Source organism: Oncorhynchus gorbuscha, linkage group LG16, assembly GCF_021184085.1.
Source record: "Oncorhynchus gorbuscha isolate QuinsamMale2020 ecotype Even-year linkage group LG16, OgorEven_v1.0, whole genome shotgun sequence".
Classification (NCBI taxonomy): domain Eukaryota; kingdom Metazoa; phylum Chordata; class Actinopteri; order Salmoniformes; family Salmonidae; genus Oncorhynchus; species Oncorhynchus gorbuscha.
Genome location: NC_060188.1, coordinates 33,468,927 through 33,490,216, shown reverse-complemented (window position 1 = coordinate 33,490,216; position 21,290 = coordinate 33,468,927). Strand labels below are relative to the sequence as shown.

General features: G+C 39.5%; 2 protein-coding genes across 2 annotated transcripts; both read right to left on the bottom strand.

The window, feature by feature from the left end:
- Nucleotides 1–10,187: 10,187 nt before the first annotated feature.
- On the bottom strand, nucleotides 10,188–12,354 carry LOC123999287 (ferritin, middle subunit-like). Its single transcript, XM_046304897.1, has 4 exons — nucleotides 12,032–12,354; nucleotides 11,507–11,653; nucleotides 11,148–11,273; nucleotides 10,188–10,731 (listed from the first exon to the last, which is right to left on the bottom strand). The coding sequence occupies exons 1-4, from the start codon at nucleotides 12,131–12,133 to the stop codon at nucleotides 10,576–10,578; spliced, it is 531 nt and encodes a 176-aa protein (XP_046160853.1). The 5' UTR covers nucleotides 12,134–12,354; the 3' UTR covers nucleotides 10,188–10,575.
- A 5,407-nt stretch (nucleotides 12,355–17,761) lies between these two features.
- LOC123999748 (ferritin, middle subunit-like) lies at nucleotides 17,762–19,501 on the bottom strand. Its single transcript, XM_046305778.1, has 4 exons — nucleotides 19,496–19,501; nucleotides 19,338–19,376; nucleotides 18,977–19,102; nucleotides 17,762–18,529 (listed from the first exon to the last, which is right to left on the bottom strand). The coding sequence occupies exons 1-4, from the start codon at nucleotides 19,499–19,501 to the stop codon at nucleotides 18,374–18,376; spliced, it is 327 nt and encodes a 108-aa protein (XP_046161734.1). The 3' UTR covers nucleotides 17,762–18,373.
- Between the last annotated feature and the right edge of the window lie 1,789 nt (nucleotides 19,502–21,290).

Here is a 21,290-nt window from a genome sequence, read left to right as displayed (position 1 = left end):
TTTACGCTATCCCAGCAGCTATCTTAGAAATATAACCTTGCTCTGTGCTTCTCCGAGGATGCACTTCGTAGCCTGCAGCCTTTAGGCTATGAATCATTTGATTGAGACCACGCTAAATAACCTTTAGGCACACTTCATATTTCACGCCCAACAGAGAATTTCAAATTACAAGTCCCTCCCCTGCACTAGATTTAAAAAATAGTAAACCCTCCTCTTGACTGAAATTGAAAAAGCATGACCCTCCCCTTTTTTCCTCCAGGTACCCACCCTGTACATTTTTATCCATCTCTTAGCGTTGCAAATTAATCGTACTAACTAAGAATGTTCTTAAGTTAAAGTTATAAACAGAAGTGATAGTAATACTATAAATGATTAACCATTACAGAACTCTTCTGAAGGGTGACACAGCGTTTTTAGTCTGTACTCTTTCCCCCTCCCCCTCTATTCCTATTTGTCTCCCTCCTTCCCACTCTTTCTCCTGTCATAACCTCCCGTTGGTTGTACTACCATATGGACTGACTCAGGCTCTGCCCTGGCTGTATTTCTGCCTTGTCATTGTGACTCAGCATTCTGGAGACCCAAACAGAGACGGAAGAGGACGCAAAATGTTCACTCCCTCAATGGTTCTGTTTCAATGGATGTCAAGGACTATGCAGACCGCTATCGCATTGGTGTCTATGAAGTACCCCACTATCACCGTGACAATGGTGGAAGGAGACTGGGTCTCATGACTATTGAAACAGACGGTGATGAGGGCGAAAACGTCCTGAGACTAGAAAAAAAAGGGAAGAAGTAGAGAACAGCGGTAACATACTTTCTAACTTACGAAGGCATTTTAAACAAATAGCTGTAATATGGTTGTTTCTGATGAATGTTGGAGGGAAAATACACCAAATACGTTCCTGATCATTTGGCCAATGTACCCCAATCACAACTCAAGTAAAAATATTTTTCAATATTACTTTAAGTGTTGCAGTGATTTCACCTGCTCTGGTAGCTCTGCCTGACAAATTGTCATTCATTATTTACTTCAGTTGGTAATGCCCAATAGTTCCCCTTCCGGGTAAATTATGAACTGAATACTCAAAAAAAGGAATTATTCTACAAGTCTCTCGTTCTTAAGTGACTTATTGGAGCTGTCATATGGTTAGGGTAACCTTTGGAAGAGGGGGATGACAGCTTGCAACGCTACTGTTAAGTTACTGAACGCTGTCATTTTGGTAATTAACAGGCAAGCCAAACTTTAATACTTGAATTGAGAAATATTGTTTTCAAGATATTCGCTCTATTTATTGTTCATATCATTGCATCTATACATAGCCAAATCAAAATCAAATCAAAGCCCATCTGTAAGTAGCCATCCAACTACCTCATCCCCATATTGTTACTTATTTTTTTGCTCCTTTGCACCCAGGTATCTCTACTTGCACATTCATCTTCTGCACATCTATCACTCCAGTGTTTAATTGCTAAATTGTAATCACTTTTCGCCACTGGCCAATTTATTGTCCTACCTCCCTAATCTTACCTCATTTGCACACACTATATATAGATTTTTTAAAATTGTGTTATTGACTGTACGTTTGTTTATTCCATGTGTAACTCTGTGTTATTGTTTGTGTCACACTGCTTTGCTTTATCTTGGCCAGGTCGCAGTTGTAAATGAGAACTTGTTCTCAAGGTATAGTCATTGTGCGTTCTCAATGGACACTGGAAGTAGCTAGCAAGTTAGCCAGTTAGCTTGGGTGCTTGACTTCCGTTGTGAGGTCAAAATGCTCGGATCAACCCTACTCCTCGGCCAGAGCGGGCTCTGAACGCTCCGAGGGCGAAACGCTTTACATTTACGAATGGACAATCTGACAACGCTCTGAATTTACGAACGCAGAGAGCGTGCTCTGGCACTCCAGATTTAATTTACAAACACACCCGAAATCGTGCAATGTCTCGCTAGTAATTAGTTATGCTAACAAGCAAGACGTTGCATAGAAACACCATCAGCTTCAGCAGTAGACAGGTGAAACGCTTCGTAAGCTCATCTAGAAGTTTACAGTTCTTTTACAGTATACTCAAATGTAACTTTATTTAACTAGGCAAGTCAGTTAAGAACAAATTCGGCCTACTCCAGCCAAACCCGGACGACGCTGGGCCAATCACAGCCAGATGTGATACAGCCTGGATTCAAACCAGGTACTAAAGTGATGCCGCTTGCACTGGGAGGCGGTGCCTTTGACCCTGCTGCGCCACTCGGGAGCCCTATGAACTAATAGTATATAGTATGCAGTATGTATGTTAGAATTGGTAATCGAACACTACTTAGGTCTTCTGGGGCAGTATGCATCAAGCCTCTCAGAGTAAGAGTGCCGATTTAGGATCAGTTTAGCCTTTTAGATCACATTGAATAACATTACATTGATGGGGAAGCTCCTCCCCCCAGCAGCCACCCAGCCCCTGATCTTTCCTGGCCTAGTATGTAAGGTAGTGCCTCTACTCCAATTTTTTGAGGACAGGACCCCCTTTCTCCTAAAATGTAAGCCAAAACAGGCTCTATCTATCAGTTTGTCATAGCTACTATCTAGGTGCATTGTTTGATGAACAATTATGAAGCTGCTTCAAATGGGGGTAAGGGTCTTCATAGATAATCCTTGAAGTATGTGCCCTGCTTTCTGTTACTTTTATCAACTGTTTTAGACTCAACCTCAGTTTATAGTGTAATGTTTTCATTATGAGTGCAAACAAAGTTTTGCAGACAATGAGACAAAGCTTCTTCAGACTGTTGGGAGTGACAGACTTATGCTTAAACTGGTGTTCCAAAAAGGGCTGTGACATACTTGGCATTCCTTCTTTTTTTTTTTAAAAGGGAAAAGGGACATCACCTGTTGACTAAATGATGTGTCATGCTTAAAGGATAAGTTAGGGTGAGCATATAACGCAAACGTCTAGCATCACAAAGGTTGCCCTTTAACTCACTAACCTAACCGGACCTAACTTAAGCTTTTTAGCAACTTTGCAACTATTTACTAGCTTTTTAGCTACTTTGCAACTACTTAGCTAGCTAACCCTTCCCCTAACCCTAACCGTAACTTTACTTTTTTAGCACCTTAACCTTTAACCTAACTAACCTTAGCACCTAGCTAACGCTAGCACCTAGCCAACCTTAACCTCACTAACTTTAGCCACCTAGCTAATGTTAGCACCTAGCCACCGAGCTAAATTTAGCCACAACAAATTGGAATTTGTAACATATCATATGTTTATCAAATAACATATTATAAAAATGGCAAATTGTAACATATTGTAAAAATTGCAATTAGTAAAATATAATATGAAAAGGATGATGGACATCTGCAAATTAATACATACCATACAAAACATATCATACTAATTGGAGTATTCCCGAATATACTTTTACTATGTTACGTCTACTCTTCCAGGTTGTTCTAAGTGACCATATTTTAGCAGAAGAGCAAACAGGATTAAAATTGAAGTGTCAAATAATTGTCTTAATTTCTCTATGCAAATCTCTTCTGTAATGTTCAACCTCGAGAACCTGTGTTAAGTTGTTAAAGTCATGACAGGGTCCATCATGTGACCAGCTGCACAAAGTTATAAACATTAAGTAATACTGTCAATGATTAACCATTACATAACTATTTCTATTGAGGTTCTGAAGGGTGACAGTGTTTTTAGTCTGTAATCTTTCCCCCTCACCCTCTCTCCCTATTACTCCCTCCCACTATTTTTACCAGGGGCGCAACATTGGTTTTAGTTGTGAGGGGGGGGCATATATATATTAATATTTTGGATGGGTTGAATAAACACTAAAAACAGCCTTCCCGACTGCTCGGTGAGATCCGCACGGTCCAAAAGCACACCGTTGCCTTGTTTTGTATCACATTCCAATGATAAAACTGCGGAGGGGACAAAAATGCATGTCCCCCCTGTCCCCAGTGAAATTTGTGCCACTTCTTATTCCTGTCATAACCTCCTGTTGGTTCTACTACAGTATGGACTGACTCAGGCTCTTGCCTGGCTGTATTTCTGCCTTGTCATTGTGACTCAGCATTCTGGAGTCTCAAGCAGAGATGGAAGAGGAAGCAAGACAGCCCACTCCTTCTTTTCCCCCAATGGAAGTCAGTTAACTAAGCAGACCACTATTGCATTGTTGTCTGCTTAAGGAGCCACCTCCTTAAGCAGACAGTGGTAAACGGCCGGTGTGAACTATCTTCTTTATCCACCATCTCAAGGTAGTTCTGTTCTGTTATCAGTGACAATGGTGGACGGAGGCGCCACTTTGTGACTGCAGAAACAGACATGAGGGGTGATGAATGGGCGAAGACCGGTTGATACCAGATTTGAAAAAAAGGAAAAAGGGAAGAAGGAGAGAACAGCAGGAACATATACTATATGTACTATATACTATATGCACCTTACATGTACTGTGTAACTTAGTAAGGCATTTTTAAACAAATAGCTGTGAATGGTTGTTTCTGGTGATTTGAAGGGAAAATACAACAACTTTCCTGAAAATGTTGTCAATTTAGTCAATTGGAACTCAAATACCAATATTTTTCTGTATTACTTTAAACTGTTTGTCTAACTATACCAGTTCAGAATCCCCACCAATATCAAAACCCATTATTCTATTTATGTTCCCTTCATCATGTTTGGGTAGTAAATGGTCTTGAAATGATATAAGTATTTTCTCTTTCTTTATTGAGATATCAAGTTATGAATGAGAGGGGTGTGACAGAAAGGTAGAGGAATACAGATATGAAAGTGTAGACAGGGTTTGAATCCATGCAGCAAAGGGTCCAGAGTCAGCAGCATTACCACTAGACCAGAATATGTCACAAAATGTCTAATGGCTAATACTCAGTTAACTGCTGACTTGATTACAAAATTTAATTGCAGTATCAATTCATTAAAAAGTATACATACGCACACACACACACACACACACACACATGGTTGTAAAGGAAATCATGTCCAGTCCTAATAAGCTGAAGATTCTATAATGAATCAAATTAAACAAGTAGTGTGTTAGTCTAGCTGAAAACAGAGAGGCTGATTACTTTGTTGTAGTGAAAGTGAACTGGGAAAGAAATACATGATCAATCCAATTAAAGTGAGTGTCATGATGCCAACTTTGGACCAACTACATAAAGTGTAAAGGCTTGAATAGGCCTATGGCTCAGAATATGGAATAGAATGTGAATGGGGGGCTACTCTCTCAAGTATTAATTCAAATATGCAAATATGCAACTATAGGTTGTGGGTGGAAGCTGAAAAAATGATCGAGGGGGGAGCAGATTATTTTGTATATGACAGTTAAACATTCTTATAATAACTATAACATTTGTTGGCACCTTCAATTCTTGCACATTTTCTCATAAAAGTATAGTTTAACACTGCTTCTATCTAGGATGTAAACACAGCCTCAGGTGAGGTCTGAAAACTCAAACTGTTTGCAGTATGTGTTTGATGAACTCCCAAAGACGGAAATAAGATAAACATCTGTTTTTGAGTGCACTTGAAAAGTGCAGCATGCAATACAAATTGTCCCATGAAGAGGTAACTCCGTTCACCATTTAGCCTTTTTTTTTTTTTTTTAAAGCTAACCAATGTTAGTTTGACTAGCCTAGCCTGCTACTGTAACTGTCAATTTGCCTGCTCATGAGGCTAGTGTTTCATTAGCTATCATGTTTTGGTCTGATTACATGTCTCTTTTCAAGTAACAAGCTGCAGGCTTAAAGAAACATTCAATCATATACTTTGATTAGAAAGCCAAAGAAAAGCGTATAGAAAGATGTGTGTGTCATGTATGCTAGAATGGAGGTGTAAAAACTAGGCTGAATATGCAAATTAGCCAACACAGCATATCCTACACATATACTGTAGCATACCTTGCATTACAATGTCCTCTATAAAACAACTGGGGAAAATGTATACAATTTGGTCTGCAATAAGAGAACCAGAGTTTGATTTCTAAACCAGAGGACAACAGAATTCTATTCACTGCATGTTACAATAGTAAAACAATCTCTTTGTCACCTCGTCACACTGATTCTATATTGCATTTAGTCCTTGAGATGGTCTAGGGAGCATCTGTGGTTGGTGCTCTTCAACTTTAAAATGCACTATACCCCTCAAACTCAACTCTGGACCTAGAAGCCAGTTCTCCGGACCTCGTAGGGTAAGAGTTGAATATTCCTGCACTAGAGTGTGTAAGGCAAAACCTGAAAAGAAAAGGCAACAGGCAAATAAACAAACACTGGAGAAAACCTCAAAAATATTTTATTTATGTATTATCTATCTGTGTTTTCTGTGTTTTCAAATGGACACGGACATGTATAAGATTGGTTTCCAGAATATGGAACGAAGAGAGTACAGCCAATACCAGGTTAGTTATAGAATCTATTGCAGTGTTTTGATTAGGCAAACCAGTAATATCCAGAAATGCTGGATAACAACTATCTTTGGTTATATCAGAAATCTTTGATAACAACTATCTTTGGATATCATATCTAGTGTAGCTAAAATCTATGAATGTTTTTTGCCATGGGGCAGATAGAAAAATGTTGCTGTTTTCGAGCTCAGTGATTCTTAAAAGATGGGACAATCTACCTTTTTTCTACAAATATTTGTCTTAATATTAACAAAATGTGAAGTTTATATTTTGACAGACAAAAGTATCAGCTGTTAACACCCTGTAAAGGAACAACCTCCTATTTTTTTATTAAATGCAACTAAGTGGATTTATGTCAACTCCGTCAGACACCATAAAAGGCATTTAATTTGTACAATTTTTGTCAAACAAGTGCTTCATTATTTAACGCTAACATTTAGATTATTCATTCATGTGTAATACAAATCTCCAAACACATTTTTGTTTTTGTTTTATAGCTATATTAAATGCTCCAGGGCTAATTTAGTTAGTAATCTGGCATGGTTTTCTAGATTTTGAACATAAAAGAACAATTATAAAGCTAATCTTAATCCTTAGGTCTAGCACAGCAAATACATTCATTGTTGAAGCATATGTTGCAGAACAGTGATTACAATTTTTGTTCAGAATATTGACAACAAAATCAATCAATCTTACGGGTGTTACTACCTCTGTAGAGATGGGAGAACCTTCCAGAAGGACAACCATCTCTGCACCAATAAGGCCTTTTTGGTAGAGTGGCCAGACGGAAGCCGCTGCTCAGTAAAAGGCACATGACAACCCACTTGGAGTTTCCCAAAAGGCACCTAAAGGACTCTTAGACCATGAGAGGCAAGATCATCTGGTCTGATGAAACCAAGATTGAACTCTTTGGCCTGAATGCCAAGCGTCACATCTGGAGGAAACCTGCCACCATCCCTACGGTGAAGCAAAGTGGTGGCAGCATCATGCTGTGGGGATGTTTTTCAGCGGCAGGGACTGGGAGACTAGTCAGGATCGAGGGAAAGCTGAACAGAGCAAAATACAGAGAGATCCTTGATGAAAACCTGCTCCAGAGTGCTCAAAACCCAAAGGGGTACACATTTTAGTTTTTTTTCCCAAGCACTACACAGCTGATTCAAATCATCAAAGCCTTTTGATGAGTTGAAGAATTTGAATCAGCTGTGTAGTGCTAGGGCAAAAACAAAAATGTGTACCCCTTTGGGTCCCCAGGACCAGGTTTGAGAACCAGTGATCTAGCTAATGATTAGCACACTGGGGTAAATGTAGATGGACAACCCCATGCAAACCCATAATATAGGTTGTTATGCTTATTGCTTTTGGGTCCTCAGGACCAGGTTTGAGACCCAGTGAGCTAGATTATACACTCAAAACATTATCTTGTTGCTAGCAACTTAGACTATTGCTGACCTGACTGACCCAAACTTTCCACTGGTACTCAGCCAAGGATGTATATACACTGAATAATGTAGGCCTATCTGTTACAACGGACTCCAGTTACTGCTTACCATGCTATGTTGTTGTCTTTGGTCTCTTTTTATGTAGTGTTGTCTCTCTTGTCGTGAAAGGCCTTTTGCCTTTTGTTAGGGCGTCATTGTAAATAAGAATTTGTTCTTAACCAACTTAGTTAGCCTAGTTAAATAAATAAAGATTAAAAATAAATAAAGCACTTCTCTGCAGCTTTTGACATTATTGATCATAATCTGCTGCTGGAAAAAGCGTAAGTGTTATGGCTTTACATCCCCTGCTATATTGTGGATCTAGAGTTACCTGTTTAACAGAACACAGAGGGTGTTTTTTAATGGAATCCTCTCCAACATAATATAGGAAGAGTCAGGCATTCCCCAGAGCAGCTGTCTAGGCCCCTTACTTTTTAAATCTTTACTCATGACTTTCACTGGTGCTGAGTGAAGCCTGTGTGTCTGTGACTCAACACGACACACATCAGCTACCAGAGCAGGTGAAATCACTGCAACACTTAAGAGCTGCAGTCATTTTCAGAATGGGTGGCAAGAAGTTAGTCCTAAATACATGAATTTCAAAAACTAAAGGCATTGTATTTGGGACATAAAATAAAAACACTAAACCCTGAACCTCAACTAAATCTTGTAATGGATAATGTGGAAATGTAACAAGTTGAGAATAAACTTCTGAAATGGTAAAAACATATTGATACAACACTAGCTACGATGGGGATATATCTGTCCATAATAAAGCACTGCTCTGCCTTCTTAACAACGCTATCAACAAGGTAGGTTCTACAGGCCCTTGTTTTGTCGCACCTGGACTACTGTCCAGTCGTGTGGTCAGGTGCCACAAAAAAGGACTTAGGAAAATTACAATTGGCCCAGAAATGGGCAGCACGGTTCACCCTGAAATGTACACAGAGAGCTAACAATATGATGCATGTCAATCTCTCATGGCTCAAAGTAGAGGAGAGATTTACTTCATCACTACTTGTATTTGTGAGAAGTATTGACATGTTGAATGCACCGAGCTGTCAGTTTAAACTACTAGCACACAACTCAGACACCAATGCATACCCCACAAGACATGCCACCAGGTCTCTTCACAGTCCCCACATCCAGAACAGACTATGGGAGGTGCACAGTACCACAGAGCCATGACATGCCGACTATTCCACATCAAGTAGCTCATGCAAGCAGTAAAATAAGACTTTAAAAATAGATAAAAATACAACTTATGGGACAGCAGGGACTGAGAAGAGACACATCGGCACAAACACCATAACATATGCAATATAGACACACAATGGATTTTGTGTGGTAGAGGCTTGAAATCTTTTTTAGAATGTATCAAACTGCCTTTATTTTTGCTGGACCCCATTTAGAGTAAATCCTGCCTTGACAACAGCTAAATGGGATCCATAACTAATACCAATGTTGGTCAATTAAGGAATATGCTTTTTAATCAGATGCCATCTAGTGGCTTTTTTTGGGAGTGTCAGGTTATCACAAATCTCTGGCCCTCTGTGTGGCCTTGGCACAGGTAAAATGGATTTTGAAATAGAATGACTTAGCTGCAAAACATTACCCTAAATATAAACCAACTCCGTGAACACCATATTTTATTTAAATGTACTCTATTTTACCATGTCAATACTTCTTGGTTGTAAATGTTGGTGGCAGTTGTGAAAAGAGAATAGTTGCAGTTTTCAAAAATGCCTTTGTTGATTTGACACTGTTCTCATTAGGCCATTTCCCCCTTTAACCAAATGGTCTACCCACTAGAAACTGTTACTAGTTGGACACCAAAATATGTAGCAATATTTTCTCAGTGTAAAGTATTAAAGTTACGCTTGCCTGTTAATTACCAAAATGTTATACTTCAGTAAATTATCAGTATCTTTGCAACCATGTGACAGCTCCAACAAGCCCCGTATGGTGAACGAGAGACTTGTAGATTTACTATTGAGTATTCAGTTCAGAGTTTGCTGTAGGGGAACTAGTGTGCATTACCAACTGAAATTAACAAAATGAGTGAAGATTGAGTGTGTCAGTAAGAGCCGAATGTTAGAGAAAGACACCATAACAGCTGGCTAACGGATTTACCCAGCAGGACGCAAGGGTTTGATTGACTTGGACATTTTATAAACTTGGGATACGCAGAGTGAAGGTCTACAGCAACTGTAGTTACTCATTTCACTCCTATGGACCTAGAGTTGACAGTTGGGTCCTTCATTGACATGGCACTACTACAAGATGCGGTAAAGGACACCCTCTGTGGTCAGACGTAACATGCTTTATTAAACTTCTCCGATTGTTATGACCCTCAGCCACGAGTAGGTCTACAATTGTCAGTATTTATCACTGGTATGAAGATGCTCAGTAAGACCGAGCAAAGAACCTGAATAGACTGACACATCATTACAACAGGTCAACACTTAGAAATCATCAACAAAAACATTGATATTTTTAATTGTTTTACAAGATGCCTTGCCTCCAAAATACAGTAGTGTTGTCAACAGAAACACCTCAATGTTACAGCTGTGTTGCACTGCACCAGTTTAACACTCTCCCTCCCTATAAATGTAAAGCCAGTAGGATCTATCAGAGAAGCCAGGAGTCCTGGTCTGGGGCTGGAGAACATAGCCTAGGGATGAAAGTGGTTTAGCTCTGGCCTCCCAGGGTGTGCTTGTCAAACAGGTACTCTGCCATCTTGTTGTTGACAGCATCCATCTTGGTGAGGTTGGTGATGTGGTCTCCCAGCTTCTTAATGGCCTCCACCTGCTCAATCAGGTAATGGGTCTCCAGGAAGTCACATAGCTAAAGAGGGAAAACACAGGTCAGACAAGAGAATGATTACAGACAATTGTAGATACAGTAACACAAGAGCCTGGTGGTAATGGAATAAGTGCTGATATAACTAGGCAAGTCAGTTAAAAAGAAATTATTTACAGAAACATCCTAACGTGGAACAGTGGGTTAACTACCTTGTTCAGGGGCAGAACAGATTTTTAGCTTGTCAGCTAGAGGATTCGATCCAGCAACCTTTTGGTTACTGGACCAACGCTCTAACCGCTAGGCAACCTGTCGCCCCTTATGCATTAGCTGCATAGTAGGCATCTGGACTATCGTGTAGTGGCAAAGCAGCAGGTCACACAATCCTGTGTCATTAGTTATCTCCTGGGACAGTACCTGTATTCTATGTGATACATACATGTGGTTTCACCATAACTTACATGGGGGTCAACCTTGTCAGAGGCAATCTTGTGCAGGTCCAGCAGGGCCTGGTTCACATTCTTCTCCAGCTGCAGAGCACACTGCATGGCCTCCAGCCCATTGCCCCATTCATCACGTTCTGGCTTCTACACAGGACAGAGTGAACACAGAAGTATTGAGGACTACTAACAGATGTTAAGGTTAAGATAAAGTGAACAGAATTACACTTCTCACACTCAGTTCAGTGGTTAGAGGCAGTATGTTCAGGACTACAGGTTCTCTAGAGCAACTTAATGCTGGAGACACTTTCCTCCATGGAGTAAAAACATTTTCTATCATCTACAATCTAAAAACGTGTTTCCTATGCTCAAAGGCTCACCTTGATGTCCTGGAGTAAAATGCGTCCACCTCGCTTGTTCTGGAAGGAGAGTAGCTTGTCGGCGTGCTCCCGCTCCTCGTCGCTGTTCTCCTTGAAGAAATGCGCGAAACCAGGCAGAGCCACATCGTCACGGGAGAAATAGAAACCCTGGGTGGATAAACAAAACAGTGTGGTTAGAAGAAAAAAATGCCAAACATGACTCGGCATTCTGTTCATGTTGTGGCAACTAAGCTTGATGATATAGGCATGAATAAATCTAGTCTGTAGTCTACTTGGTGGCCTGACAATTAACCTGTCAAGGAGTTGTTACGCGCTCTGTCCAAGGTAGGATAGATTCTCGGCTTCATTTGGATGTTATACCAACCTGGAGGCAATTAATAGCCAAGCCAAGTATAACTCAAATGTGTACTTAACGGAGTTGAGGTTATAGGCTACAGAAAAGTCAGGTGAAAAGTGGAATTTAGGCCCAGGCATAATAATAAAACAGGTAGATCAACAAAACGGTCATCTTGGTAGACTCCTTACCATTGAAGTGTAGGTGTAGGAGGCAAACATCTCCAAATTGATCATCCGGTTGATGGCAGCTTCGCAATCGTGGTGATAGTTCTGGCGGATCTGAGACTCCATTTTGGCAGATTTTCTTTAATATCTAAATGAACGGTACAAAAAAAACGGTTTATTCGACGATCTTGCTATTATAGTTCAAGTAAGTGTTATGTTATCAATCCGGAATGTTCTATAATGCGGGACGAAAGCAGAGGAGTTCCGTTCAATCACTGTTGAAGCAAGAACTTCTTCATGCGTCTTCTCAGACTTGTGAACTAACTGGAAGGATCCTTGTTCGCACTATTTATTGTTCCAAACGGAATACATCAGTGAAATCCTCCCTCACAGAGCGTAGCCAATCACCTTTAGAATTTCAACAGGAATTTAGTGGATAATTTGATGACGACCCCACTCCTCAGGAGTGAATGTGACATTGTGTGTTCATGAATTCTTGCTAATCATATCGTTGGCCATCATTATTCAATAATTGTTTAATCCAAATAATGTTGTTGTCAAACCAGAAAAAATTAAGACTTGTTTTTGTGTTTTATGTCTTTCTTATTCCAGATTGTATACTTATGCTCTTATGTCAGAAGATTTTGGAGTGAGTTAGAAGATTTTATCTTAAAGAGAAGAATATTAATGCTAATCTGAGAGACACTGATATTACGTTTTATTTTGATCCAAATTATATGGACCCTGATTTAACTTTCATTGTTCATTTGTTTATCTTTCATGGAAAATTCTTTATCCATACAATGAAGTGGGCAAAGAACAAACCCCTCTTCACATTATTTAAGATAGAATTGAAATATTATTTTGAAAAGATCAGTAAATGTAAAAACAAAAAAGCAATATAAGAGACTCATATCTCCCTCACTATCTTTAAACACCAACTGTCAGGGCAGGTCACAGATCATTGAACCTGTACATAGCCCATCTGTAAGTAGCCCATCCAACTACCTCATCCCCATATTGTTACTTATTTTTTTGCTCCTTTGCACCCCAGTATCTCTACTTCCACATTCTTCTTCTGCACATCTATCACTCCAGTGTTTTATTGCTAAATTGTAATCACTTCGCCACTACGGCCAATGTATTGCCCTACCTCCCTAATCTTACCTCATTTGCACACACTGTATATATATACATATTTTCTATTGTGTTATTGACTGTACGTTTGTTAATTCCATGTGTAACTCTGTGTTATTGTTTGTGTCGCACTGCTTTGCTTTATCTTGGCCAGGTCACAATTGTAAATGAGAGCTTTTTCTCAACTGGCCTACCTGGTTAAATAAAGGTGAAGTAAAAAAATTAAATAAAAAGTGTCTAACTAATTGAAAAGGAATCTTGATATGTAATGCCCCTGTCTGTTAGGTTTATGTACTCTTCTTTGTATATTTTTTTTGTATCGTTGTGCTCATAATAATTAATAAATAAATAAATAAATATATATATATAAATGATGATCCCACTCATACACTGAAGCAAAGATCATGTATTATATTGACAAGAGAGCCGAGTGACCACAATGGAAATGCATGTGCTCAATGATTGAAGACAGGAACAGGTGGGGACCATTCTAGCTAATGAGAGGGCAGGTATGAGTGTGAACAACACGCACAACTGAAAGTCGTTTTTCTCAAAGTTTCCGAAATGCCACGTGCATCCACATATATCAGTACATTTGTAAAAGCTTAAAAATGACGAAACTTCTATTCAATCAAAATCCTCAAGTAATTAGAAAATAAAACGGGATTATCTCACACGGAAAGATTTTGGGCAAAGTAAAAGATCTCGCCTTGACGGCTTCATCTCGGTCTGTTATTTTTTTATATATAAAAAAAAACTTTGTTTATTAAAAAGTAAAATTATATTGGTAACACCTAAAGCCATAGTATCAGGCAAAATCAATATGCTACAGTGCAGGTCTAACTACAGTGGTTATTGTTGAAAAAGGTCTGTGTTTGCTAGCTAATGAAAATAAATCAAGTAATAAATGAATAAATAAAGTACCATCCTAACAACTTCAGTTCACATGACCCGATCTTCCACAACTGTTGACAGGGTGCTTTCAGGGTGCTGGGTTATTGCTCAATACAGCCATGTAGTTGAAACGTCATTGGTATTCATAAGAACTAGAGCTGTGTTCGAATACTCATACTAACCACTAACCATACTATTTGTGATGTAAGTGGAGTATGTAGTATGGTTATTGGTCATAGTATGGATATAGTTAGTATGCCAGAAGTTCCCCGATGTCATACAAAATTTGCCAAAATACGTAGTATACAAGCAGTGGACATTATTTCCGTGCTGTCAGGGCCCATAATGCAATTCTTCAGAAAACGGCCGTGGCCTCACAACGTTTTCAGATTTTTTTTAAATGGCAGAAAAACATTTGTTTTTGAGTGCACTTGAAAAGTGCAGCATGCAATACAAATTGCGGTAACTCCGTTGACCATTTAGCCAAGTTTTTTCTAAGCTAGCCAATGTTAGTTTGACTAGCCTAGCCTGCTACTGTAACTGTCAATTTGCCTGCTCATGAGGCTAGTGTTTCATTAGCTATCTGTCAGGGACATTTTTTGTTGTTGTCATGTTTTGACCTGATTATATGTCTCATTTCAAGTTACAAGCTGCTGGCTTAAAGAAACATTCAATCATATACTTTGCGTAGAAAGCCAAGCAAAAGCTTTTAGATAGAAAGATGTGTGTGTCAAGTATGCTAGAATGTACGTTTAAAAACTAAGTTGCATATGCAAATTAGCCAACAAAGCATATCCTACAAATATACTGTAGCATACCTTGCAATACAATGTTCTCTAAAAAACAACTGGGGAAAATGTATACAATTTGGTCTGCAATAAGAGAACCAGAGTTTGATTTCTAATTCAGATGAGTTCTCAAGTGTCAGCAGATTCCCAATACCACGATGGGCAGGCAGGCGTAATGTTGGAGGCTTTGGAGAATGATAACAAATCTGCAGGATTATAGAAAAAGCGGTTTGAGTTTCAAATGCTTAATGTTTGTGAACTTGAATATATTTACTGTAGGTGGTTGAAATTATTAGCCTCACTATCCTGCTGATCTTCTAAAAGTTGAAGCTGCCAAATTGTTGCCAATCCATTATTCTACTACTAATTATGACTGAGTTTCAGGCATGTTTTCCATAATGCACATACATTCGAACAAAGAACAATCAACTTTTTTCTACAAATAATTGCATTAATATTAACAAAATGTGACGTTTATATTTTGACAGACCAAAGTATCAGCTATTAACACCATGTAAAGGAACAACCAATGTTTTCATTAAATGCAAGTGGATTCATGTCCACTCTGTCAGACAACATAAAAGGCATTTCATTTGTACAATTATTGTCCAACAAGTGTTTACGGCCTTGATTGTTTAATGCTAACATTAGATTATTCATAAGTGTTATACAAATCTTTGTTTTGTTTAATAGATATATTAAATGCTCCAGGGCTAATTTTGTTACAATCTGGCATGGTTTTCTAGGTTTTGAACATAAAATAACAATTATAAAGCTAACATTATCCATAAGGTCTAGCACAGCAAATACATTCATTATTGAAGCATATGTTGCAGAACATTGATTACATTATTTGTTTAGAATATTGACAACAACAATCAATCTTAAGGGGGTTAGTTCCTCTGTAGAGATGGGAGAATCTTCCAGAAGGACAACCATCTTTGCAGCACCAATCAGGCATTTATGGTAGAGTGGCCAGATGGAAGCCACTTCTCAGTAAAAGTCACTTGTCAGCCCATTTGGAGTTTGCCAAAAGGCACCTAAAGACAGACACGGGAGGCAGATGGTTTGAGTCTTTGATATTTATTGGTATCCAAGGGGCAGGCAAGAGAATGGTCATGGACAGTCAAAAAGATCAAAACAAGGTCAGAGTCCAGGAGGTACAGAGCGGCAGGAAGGTTCAGAGTGAGGGCAGGCAAGTGTCAAAACCGGGAGGACTGGCAAAAGAGAGATTAGAAAAATCAGGGGCACGGGAAATACACGCTGGTTGACTTGACATTACGAACTTGCACAGAGAGACAGGAAACACAGGGATAAATACACCGGGGAAAATAATTGACACCTGAAGGGGGTGGAGACAATCACAAGTGAAACAGATCATGGCGTGACACTTAGACCATGAGAAACAAGATTCTCTGGTCTGATGAAACCAAGACTGAACTCTTTGGCCTGAATGCCACGTGTCACGTCTGGAGGAAACCTGGCACAATCCCTACGGTGAATCATGGTGATGGCAGCATCATACCGTTGGAATGTTTTTCAGTGGCAGGGACTGGGAGACTAGCAAGGATCGAGGGAAAGATGAACAAAGAAAAGTACAAAGAGATGAAAACCTGCTCCAGAGCATTCAGGACCTCAGACTGGGGGTGAAGGTGCAACTTCCAACAGGACAACAACCCTAAGCACACAGCCAAGACAACACAGGAGTGGTTTTGGGACATGTCTCTGAATGTCCTTGAGTGGCCCAGCCCGAGCCCGGACATGAACCCGATCATCTCTAGAGAGAACTGAAAATCGCTGTGTAGCGACGCTCCACCTCCAACCTGACAGAGCTTGAGAGGATCTGCAGAAACGAATAGGAGAAACTCCACAAATACAAGTGTGCCAAGCTTGTAGCATCATACCCAAGAACACTGAGGCTGTAATCACTGCCGAAGGTTCTTCAACAAAGTATTGAGCAAAAGGTCTGAATACTTGTGTAAATGTGATATTTCCGTATTTATTTATTATATAGATTTGCAAAAATGTCTGAAAACCTGTTTTTGCTGTGTCATTATGGGATATTGTGTGTATACTGATGAGGAAAAACAAGTAATCAGTTTTAGAATAAGGCTTTAACGTCACAAAATGTGGAAAAAGTCAATGGGTCTGAATACTTTCTGAATGCACTGTATATGACCATTAAGGCCAGATCGTTCTTCAAGATGTTCATAGGTGACAAGCAGGGTCAAATAATAATCACAGTGGTTATAGAGGACACATGTCAGCACCTCAGGAGTAAATGTTAGTTAACTTTTCATAGCCCAGCATTCAGAGGTTGAGAGGTCGATGGAGAAACGAAACAGCATGTCTCATGAACAGGTCAGGGTTCCATAGATGCAGGAAGAACAGCAGAAACTGGAGCAGCAGCACAACCCGGTGGACTGGGGAGTGTTCAGGCCAGGTAGTTCTGAGGCATGGTCATAGGGCTCAGGTCCTCACACTTTTCCAAACAGTCTTGGAGTTCCCACATATGCTGAGCACTTGTTGGCTGCTTTTCCTTCATTCTGCAGCCCAATTCGGTAATTGGTATTTTATTAGGATCCCCATTAGCAGATACTCATTAATACTTGGTTGTAAATGTTGGTGGCAGTTGTGAAAAGAATATAGCAATTATTGAAAACGCAATTGCTGATTAGGCCATTTTCCCCTTTTAACCAGGTGGTCTATCCACCATACAGACACATTTACAATGTCGATCCATATTTTTTCCAGTTAAAGTTTAAGTTGAGCTTGCCTGTCAATTACGAAAATGACAGTCTTCAGTGAATTACCAGTAGCTCTGCGACCATATGAAAACTCCAATAAGCCCCTTATGAACGAGAGGCTTGACTCATTACCATTTGGCACATACAGTTCATAATTTGCTGTAGGGGAATAATTGGGCATTATCAACTGAAACAAAATGAGTACATATTAGGTGTCAGTTAAAGCCGAACTTCATCACAACTGGTTAACAGGTTTGATTGACCTCTAGGCTGTCTAATAAACTTGTGATGCACAGAGTAAAGGTCCACAACTGTAGTTAACCATTTCAATCCTATGGAGCTTGAGTTGACAGTTGGTCCCGTAATTGACATGGCACTATTACAAGATAAGGTATATGACACCCTCTGTGGTCAGAGGTAACATCCTTTCTAAAACTCATGTTAAACTTCTCCTATTGTTATGACCCTCAGCCACTAGTAGGTCTACAATTGTCACTGATATGAAGATGCTCAGTGAGACAGAGCAAAGAACCTGAATAGACTGATAAAACATCCATTACTACAGGTCAACACTTACAAAACAGCAACAACCTTTAGTGATATTTTTTAAATTGTTTTACAAGAAGCCTTGCCTCAAATACAAGTAGTGTTGTCAACAGAAACATCAATGTCACAGCAGTGTTGCAATTCACCAGTTTAACACTCTCCCCTCCCTATAAATGCAAAGCCAGGAGGATCTATCAGAGTAGCCAGGAGTCCTGCTCTGAGGCTGGAGGCCATAGCCTGGGGATGAAAGTAGTTTAGCTCTGGCCTCCCAGGGTGTGCTTGTCAAACAGGTACTCTGCCATCTTGTTTTTGACAGCATCCATCTTGGTGAGGTTGGTGATGTAGTCTCCCAGCTTCTTAATGGCCTCCACCTGCTCATTCAGGTAATGGGTCTCCAGGAAGTCACACAGCTACAGAGGGAAAACACAGGTCAGACAAGAGAATGAATACAGACCATTGTAGATAGTGACACACAAGAGCCTGGTGGTAATGGACTCAGGGAAGATGAGATTCTGCAGTTTATTATTTAACAAGGCAAGTCAGTTTAGAAACACTCCTTATTTACATTGTTCCACATTAGGATGCCAGTGGGTTAACTGCCTCGTTCAGGGGCGGAACATATTTTTACCTTCTCAGCTCCGGGATTCAAACCAGCAACCTCTGTTACTGGCCCAAAGCTCTAACCACTAGACAACCTGCTGCACCTTTTGCAAACTTATGCATTAACTGCATAGTGTGCATCTGTGGACTATTGTGTGCATGTTAAGCAGGTCACAATCATGTCATTAATTAGCAGAGATACCTGATCATCTCCTGTATTCTATGTGATACATACATGTGGTTCCACCATAACTTACATGGGGGTCAACCTTGTCAGAGGCAATCTTGTGCAGGTCCAGCAGGGCCTGGTTCACATTCTTCTCCAGCTGCAGAGCACACTGCATTGCCTCCAGCCCATTGCCCCACTCATCACGTTCTGGCTTCTACACAGGACAGAGTGAACACAGAAAATGTTAATGACTAGACTACTAGCAGATGTTAAGGTTAGGATAAAGTTTAGTTACACCCCTTACACTTTCAGTTCAGTGGTTAGAGGCAGTATGTTCAGGACTACAGGTTATCTAGATCAACTTACTCCATGGAGGAGAGTGTGTACAAGTGGTAAAGACATTTATCGGTCTACAATCTAAATGTGTTTTTCGACGCTCAGGCGCTCACCTTGATGTCCTGGAGTAAAATGCGTCCACCTCGCTTGTTCTGTGTAGTGTCTTAACACTTAGTACTTATTTATGTAATAAGAAAGACTCTGAATACAAGCAATGGAACTGGAGCTTCACTTTCTCAAACAGGTTAGTAAGAATAACATAGAACACTACTGGCATGACCAATCGTCATCCTTAAAGGGACATCCTGTGGATTAACAGAAAAAAATAACATTCTGAAAAAGTAGCTTGACAGCATTCTGTTCGTCGCTGTTCTCCTTGAAGAAATGCGCAAACCAGGCAGAGCCACATAGTCACGGGAGAAATAGAAACCCTGGTGGATAAACATAAAACTAAGGTTAGAAAAATAAAAAAGAACATGCCAAACGTGACTGGGCGTTGTTACGTTGTGGCAACTAAACTTTATGACAAAGGCATGAATCAGTCTTCTGTAGTCTCATTTGAATCTGCCGATTAACCTGTCAAGGAGTTGTTACGTCTGCCTAAAACAGGATAGATTCCTTGCTTCATTTGGAAAAAAATATGCACTTCACGGAATTTATTTGCTATTAATTATCTAGACCAACATAAAAAAAGGTGAAAAAGCATTTAGGCCTAGGCATAAAAATACAGGTAGAAACAAAACGGTCATCTTGGTAGACTCCTTACCATTGAAGTGTAGGTGTAGGAGGCAAACATCTCCAAGTTGATCATCCGGTTGATAGCAGCTTCGCAATCGTGGTGATAGTTCTGGCGGATCTGAGACTCCATTTGGCAGATTTTTTATTTTATATCTAAAGTGAAAAGTTACAAAATAAGGTTTATTCGACTATTTTGCTATTATAGTTCAGGTAAGTGTTATGTTATCAATCCAGAATGTTCTATAATGCGGGACGAAGGCAGAGGAGTTCCCTTCAATCACTGTTGAAGCAAGAACTTCTTCATGCGTCTTCTCAGACTTATAAACTGGAAGGAGCCTTGTTCGCTCTATTTATTGTTCCAAACGGAATACATCAGTGAAATCCACCCTCACAGAACGTAGCTAATCACCTTTAGAAATTCAACAGGAACTATGCGGATCATTTGATGACGATCCCACTCCTCAGGAGTGAATGTAACATTGTGTGTTCTCATGAATTCTTGATAATCGTATAGTTGGCCATCATTGTTCAATAATTGTTTAATCCAAATAATGTTGTTGTCAAACAAGTCTTGGAAAAATAAATACTTGTTTTTGTGTTTTAAGTCATTCTTATTCCATATTGTTTACTTATGTTCTTTTGTCAGAAGATTTTGGAGTGAGTTAATCTTCTATTTTAAAGAGAAGACTACTAATGTTAATCTGAGAGACTATGATATTGTGTTTTTTCATATGGACCCTGATTTAACTTTCATTGTTAATTTGTTTATCTTTTATGGAAGATTCTTTATCCTTGAAATGAAGTGGGCAGAGAACAAACCCCTCTTCACATTATTTAAGATGGAATTTAACTATAATTTTGAAATGATCAGTAAATGTAAAAACAAAAAAGCAATATTCACCATAAAGAGACTCATATCTCGCTCACTAACTTTAAACATCAGCTGTCAGAGCAGGTCACATATCATTGCACCTATACATAGCCAAATCAAAATCAAATCAAAGCCCATCTGTAAGTAGCCATCCAACTACCTCATCCCCATATTGTTACTTATTTTTTTGCTCCTTTGCACCCCGGTATCTCTACTTGCACATTCATCTTCTGCACATCTATCACTCCAGTGTTTAATTGCTAAATTGTAATCACTTCGCCACTACGGCCAATTTATTGTCCTACCTCCCTAATCTTACCTCATTTGCACACACTATATATAGATTTTTTAAAATTGTGTTATTGACTGTACGTTTGTTTATTCCATGTGTAACTCTGTGTTATTGTTTGTGTCACACTGCTTTGCTTTATCTTGGCCAGGTCGCAGTTGTAAATGA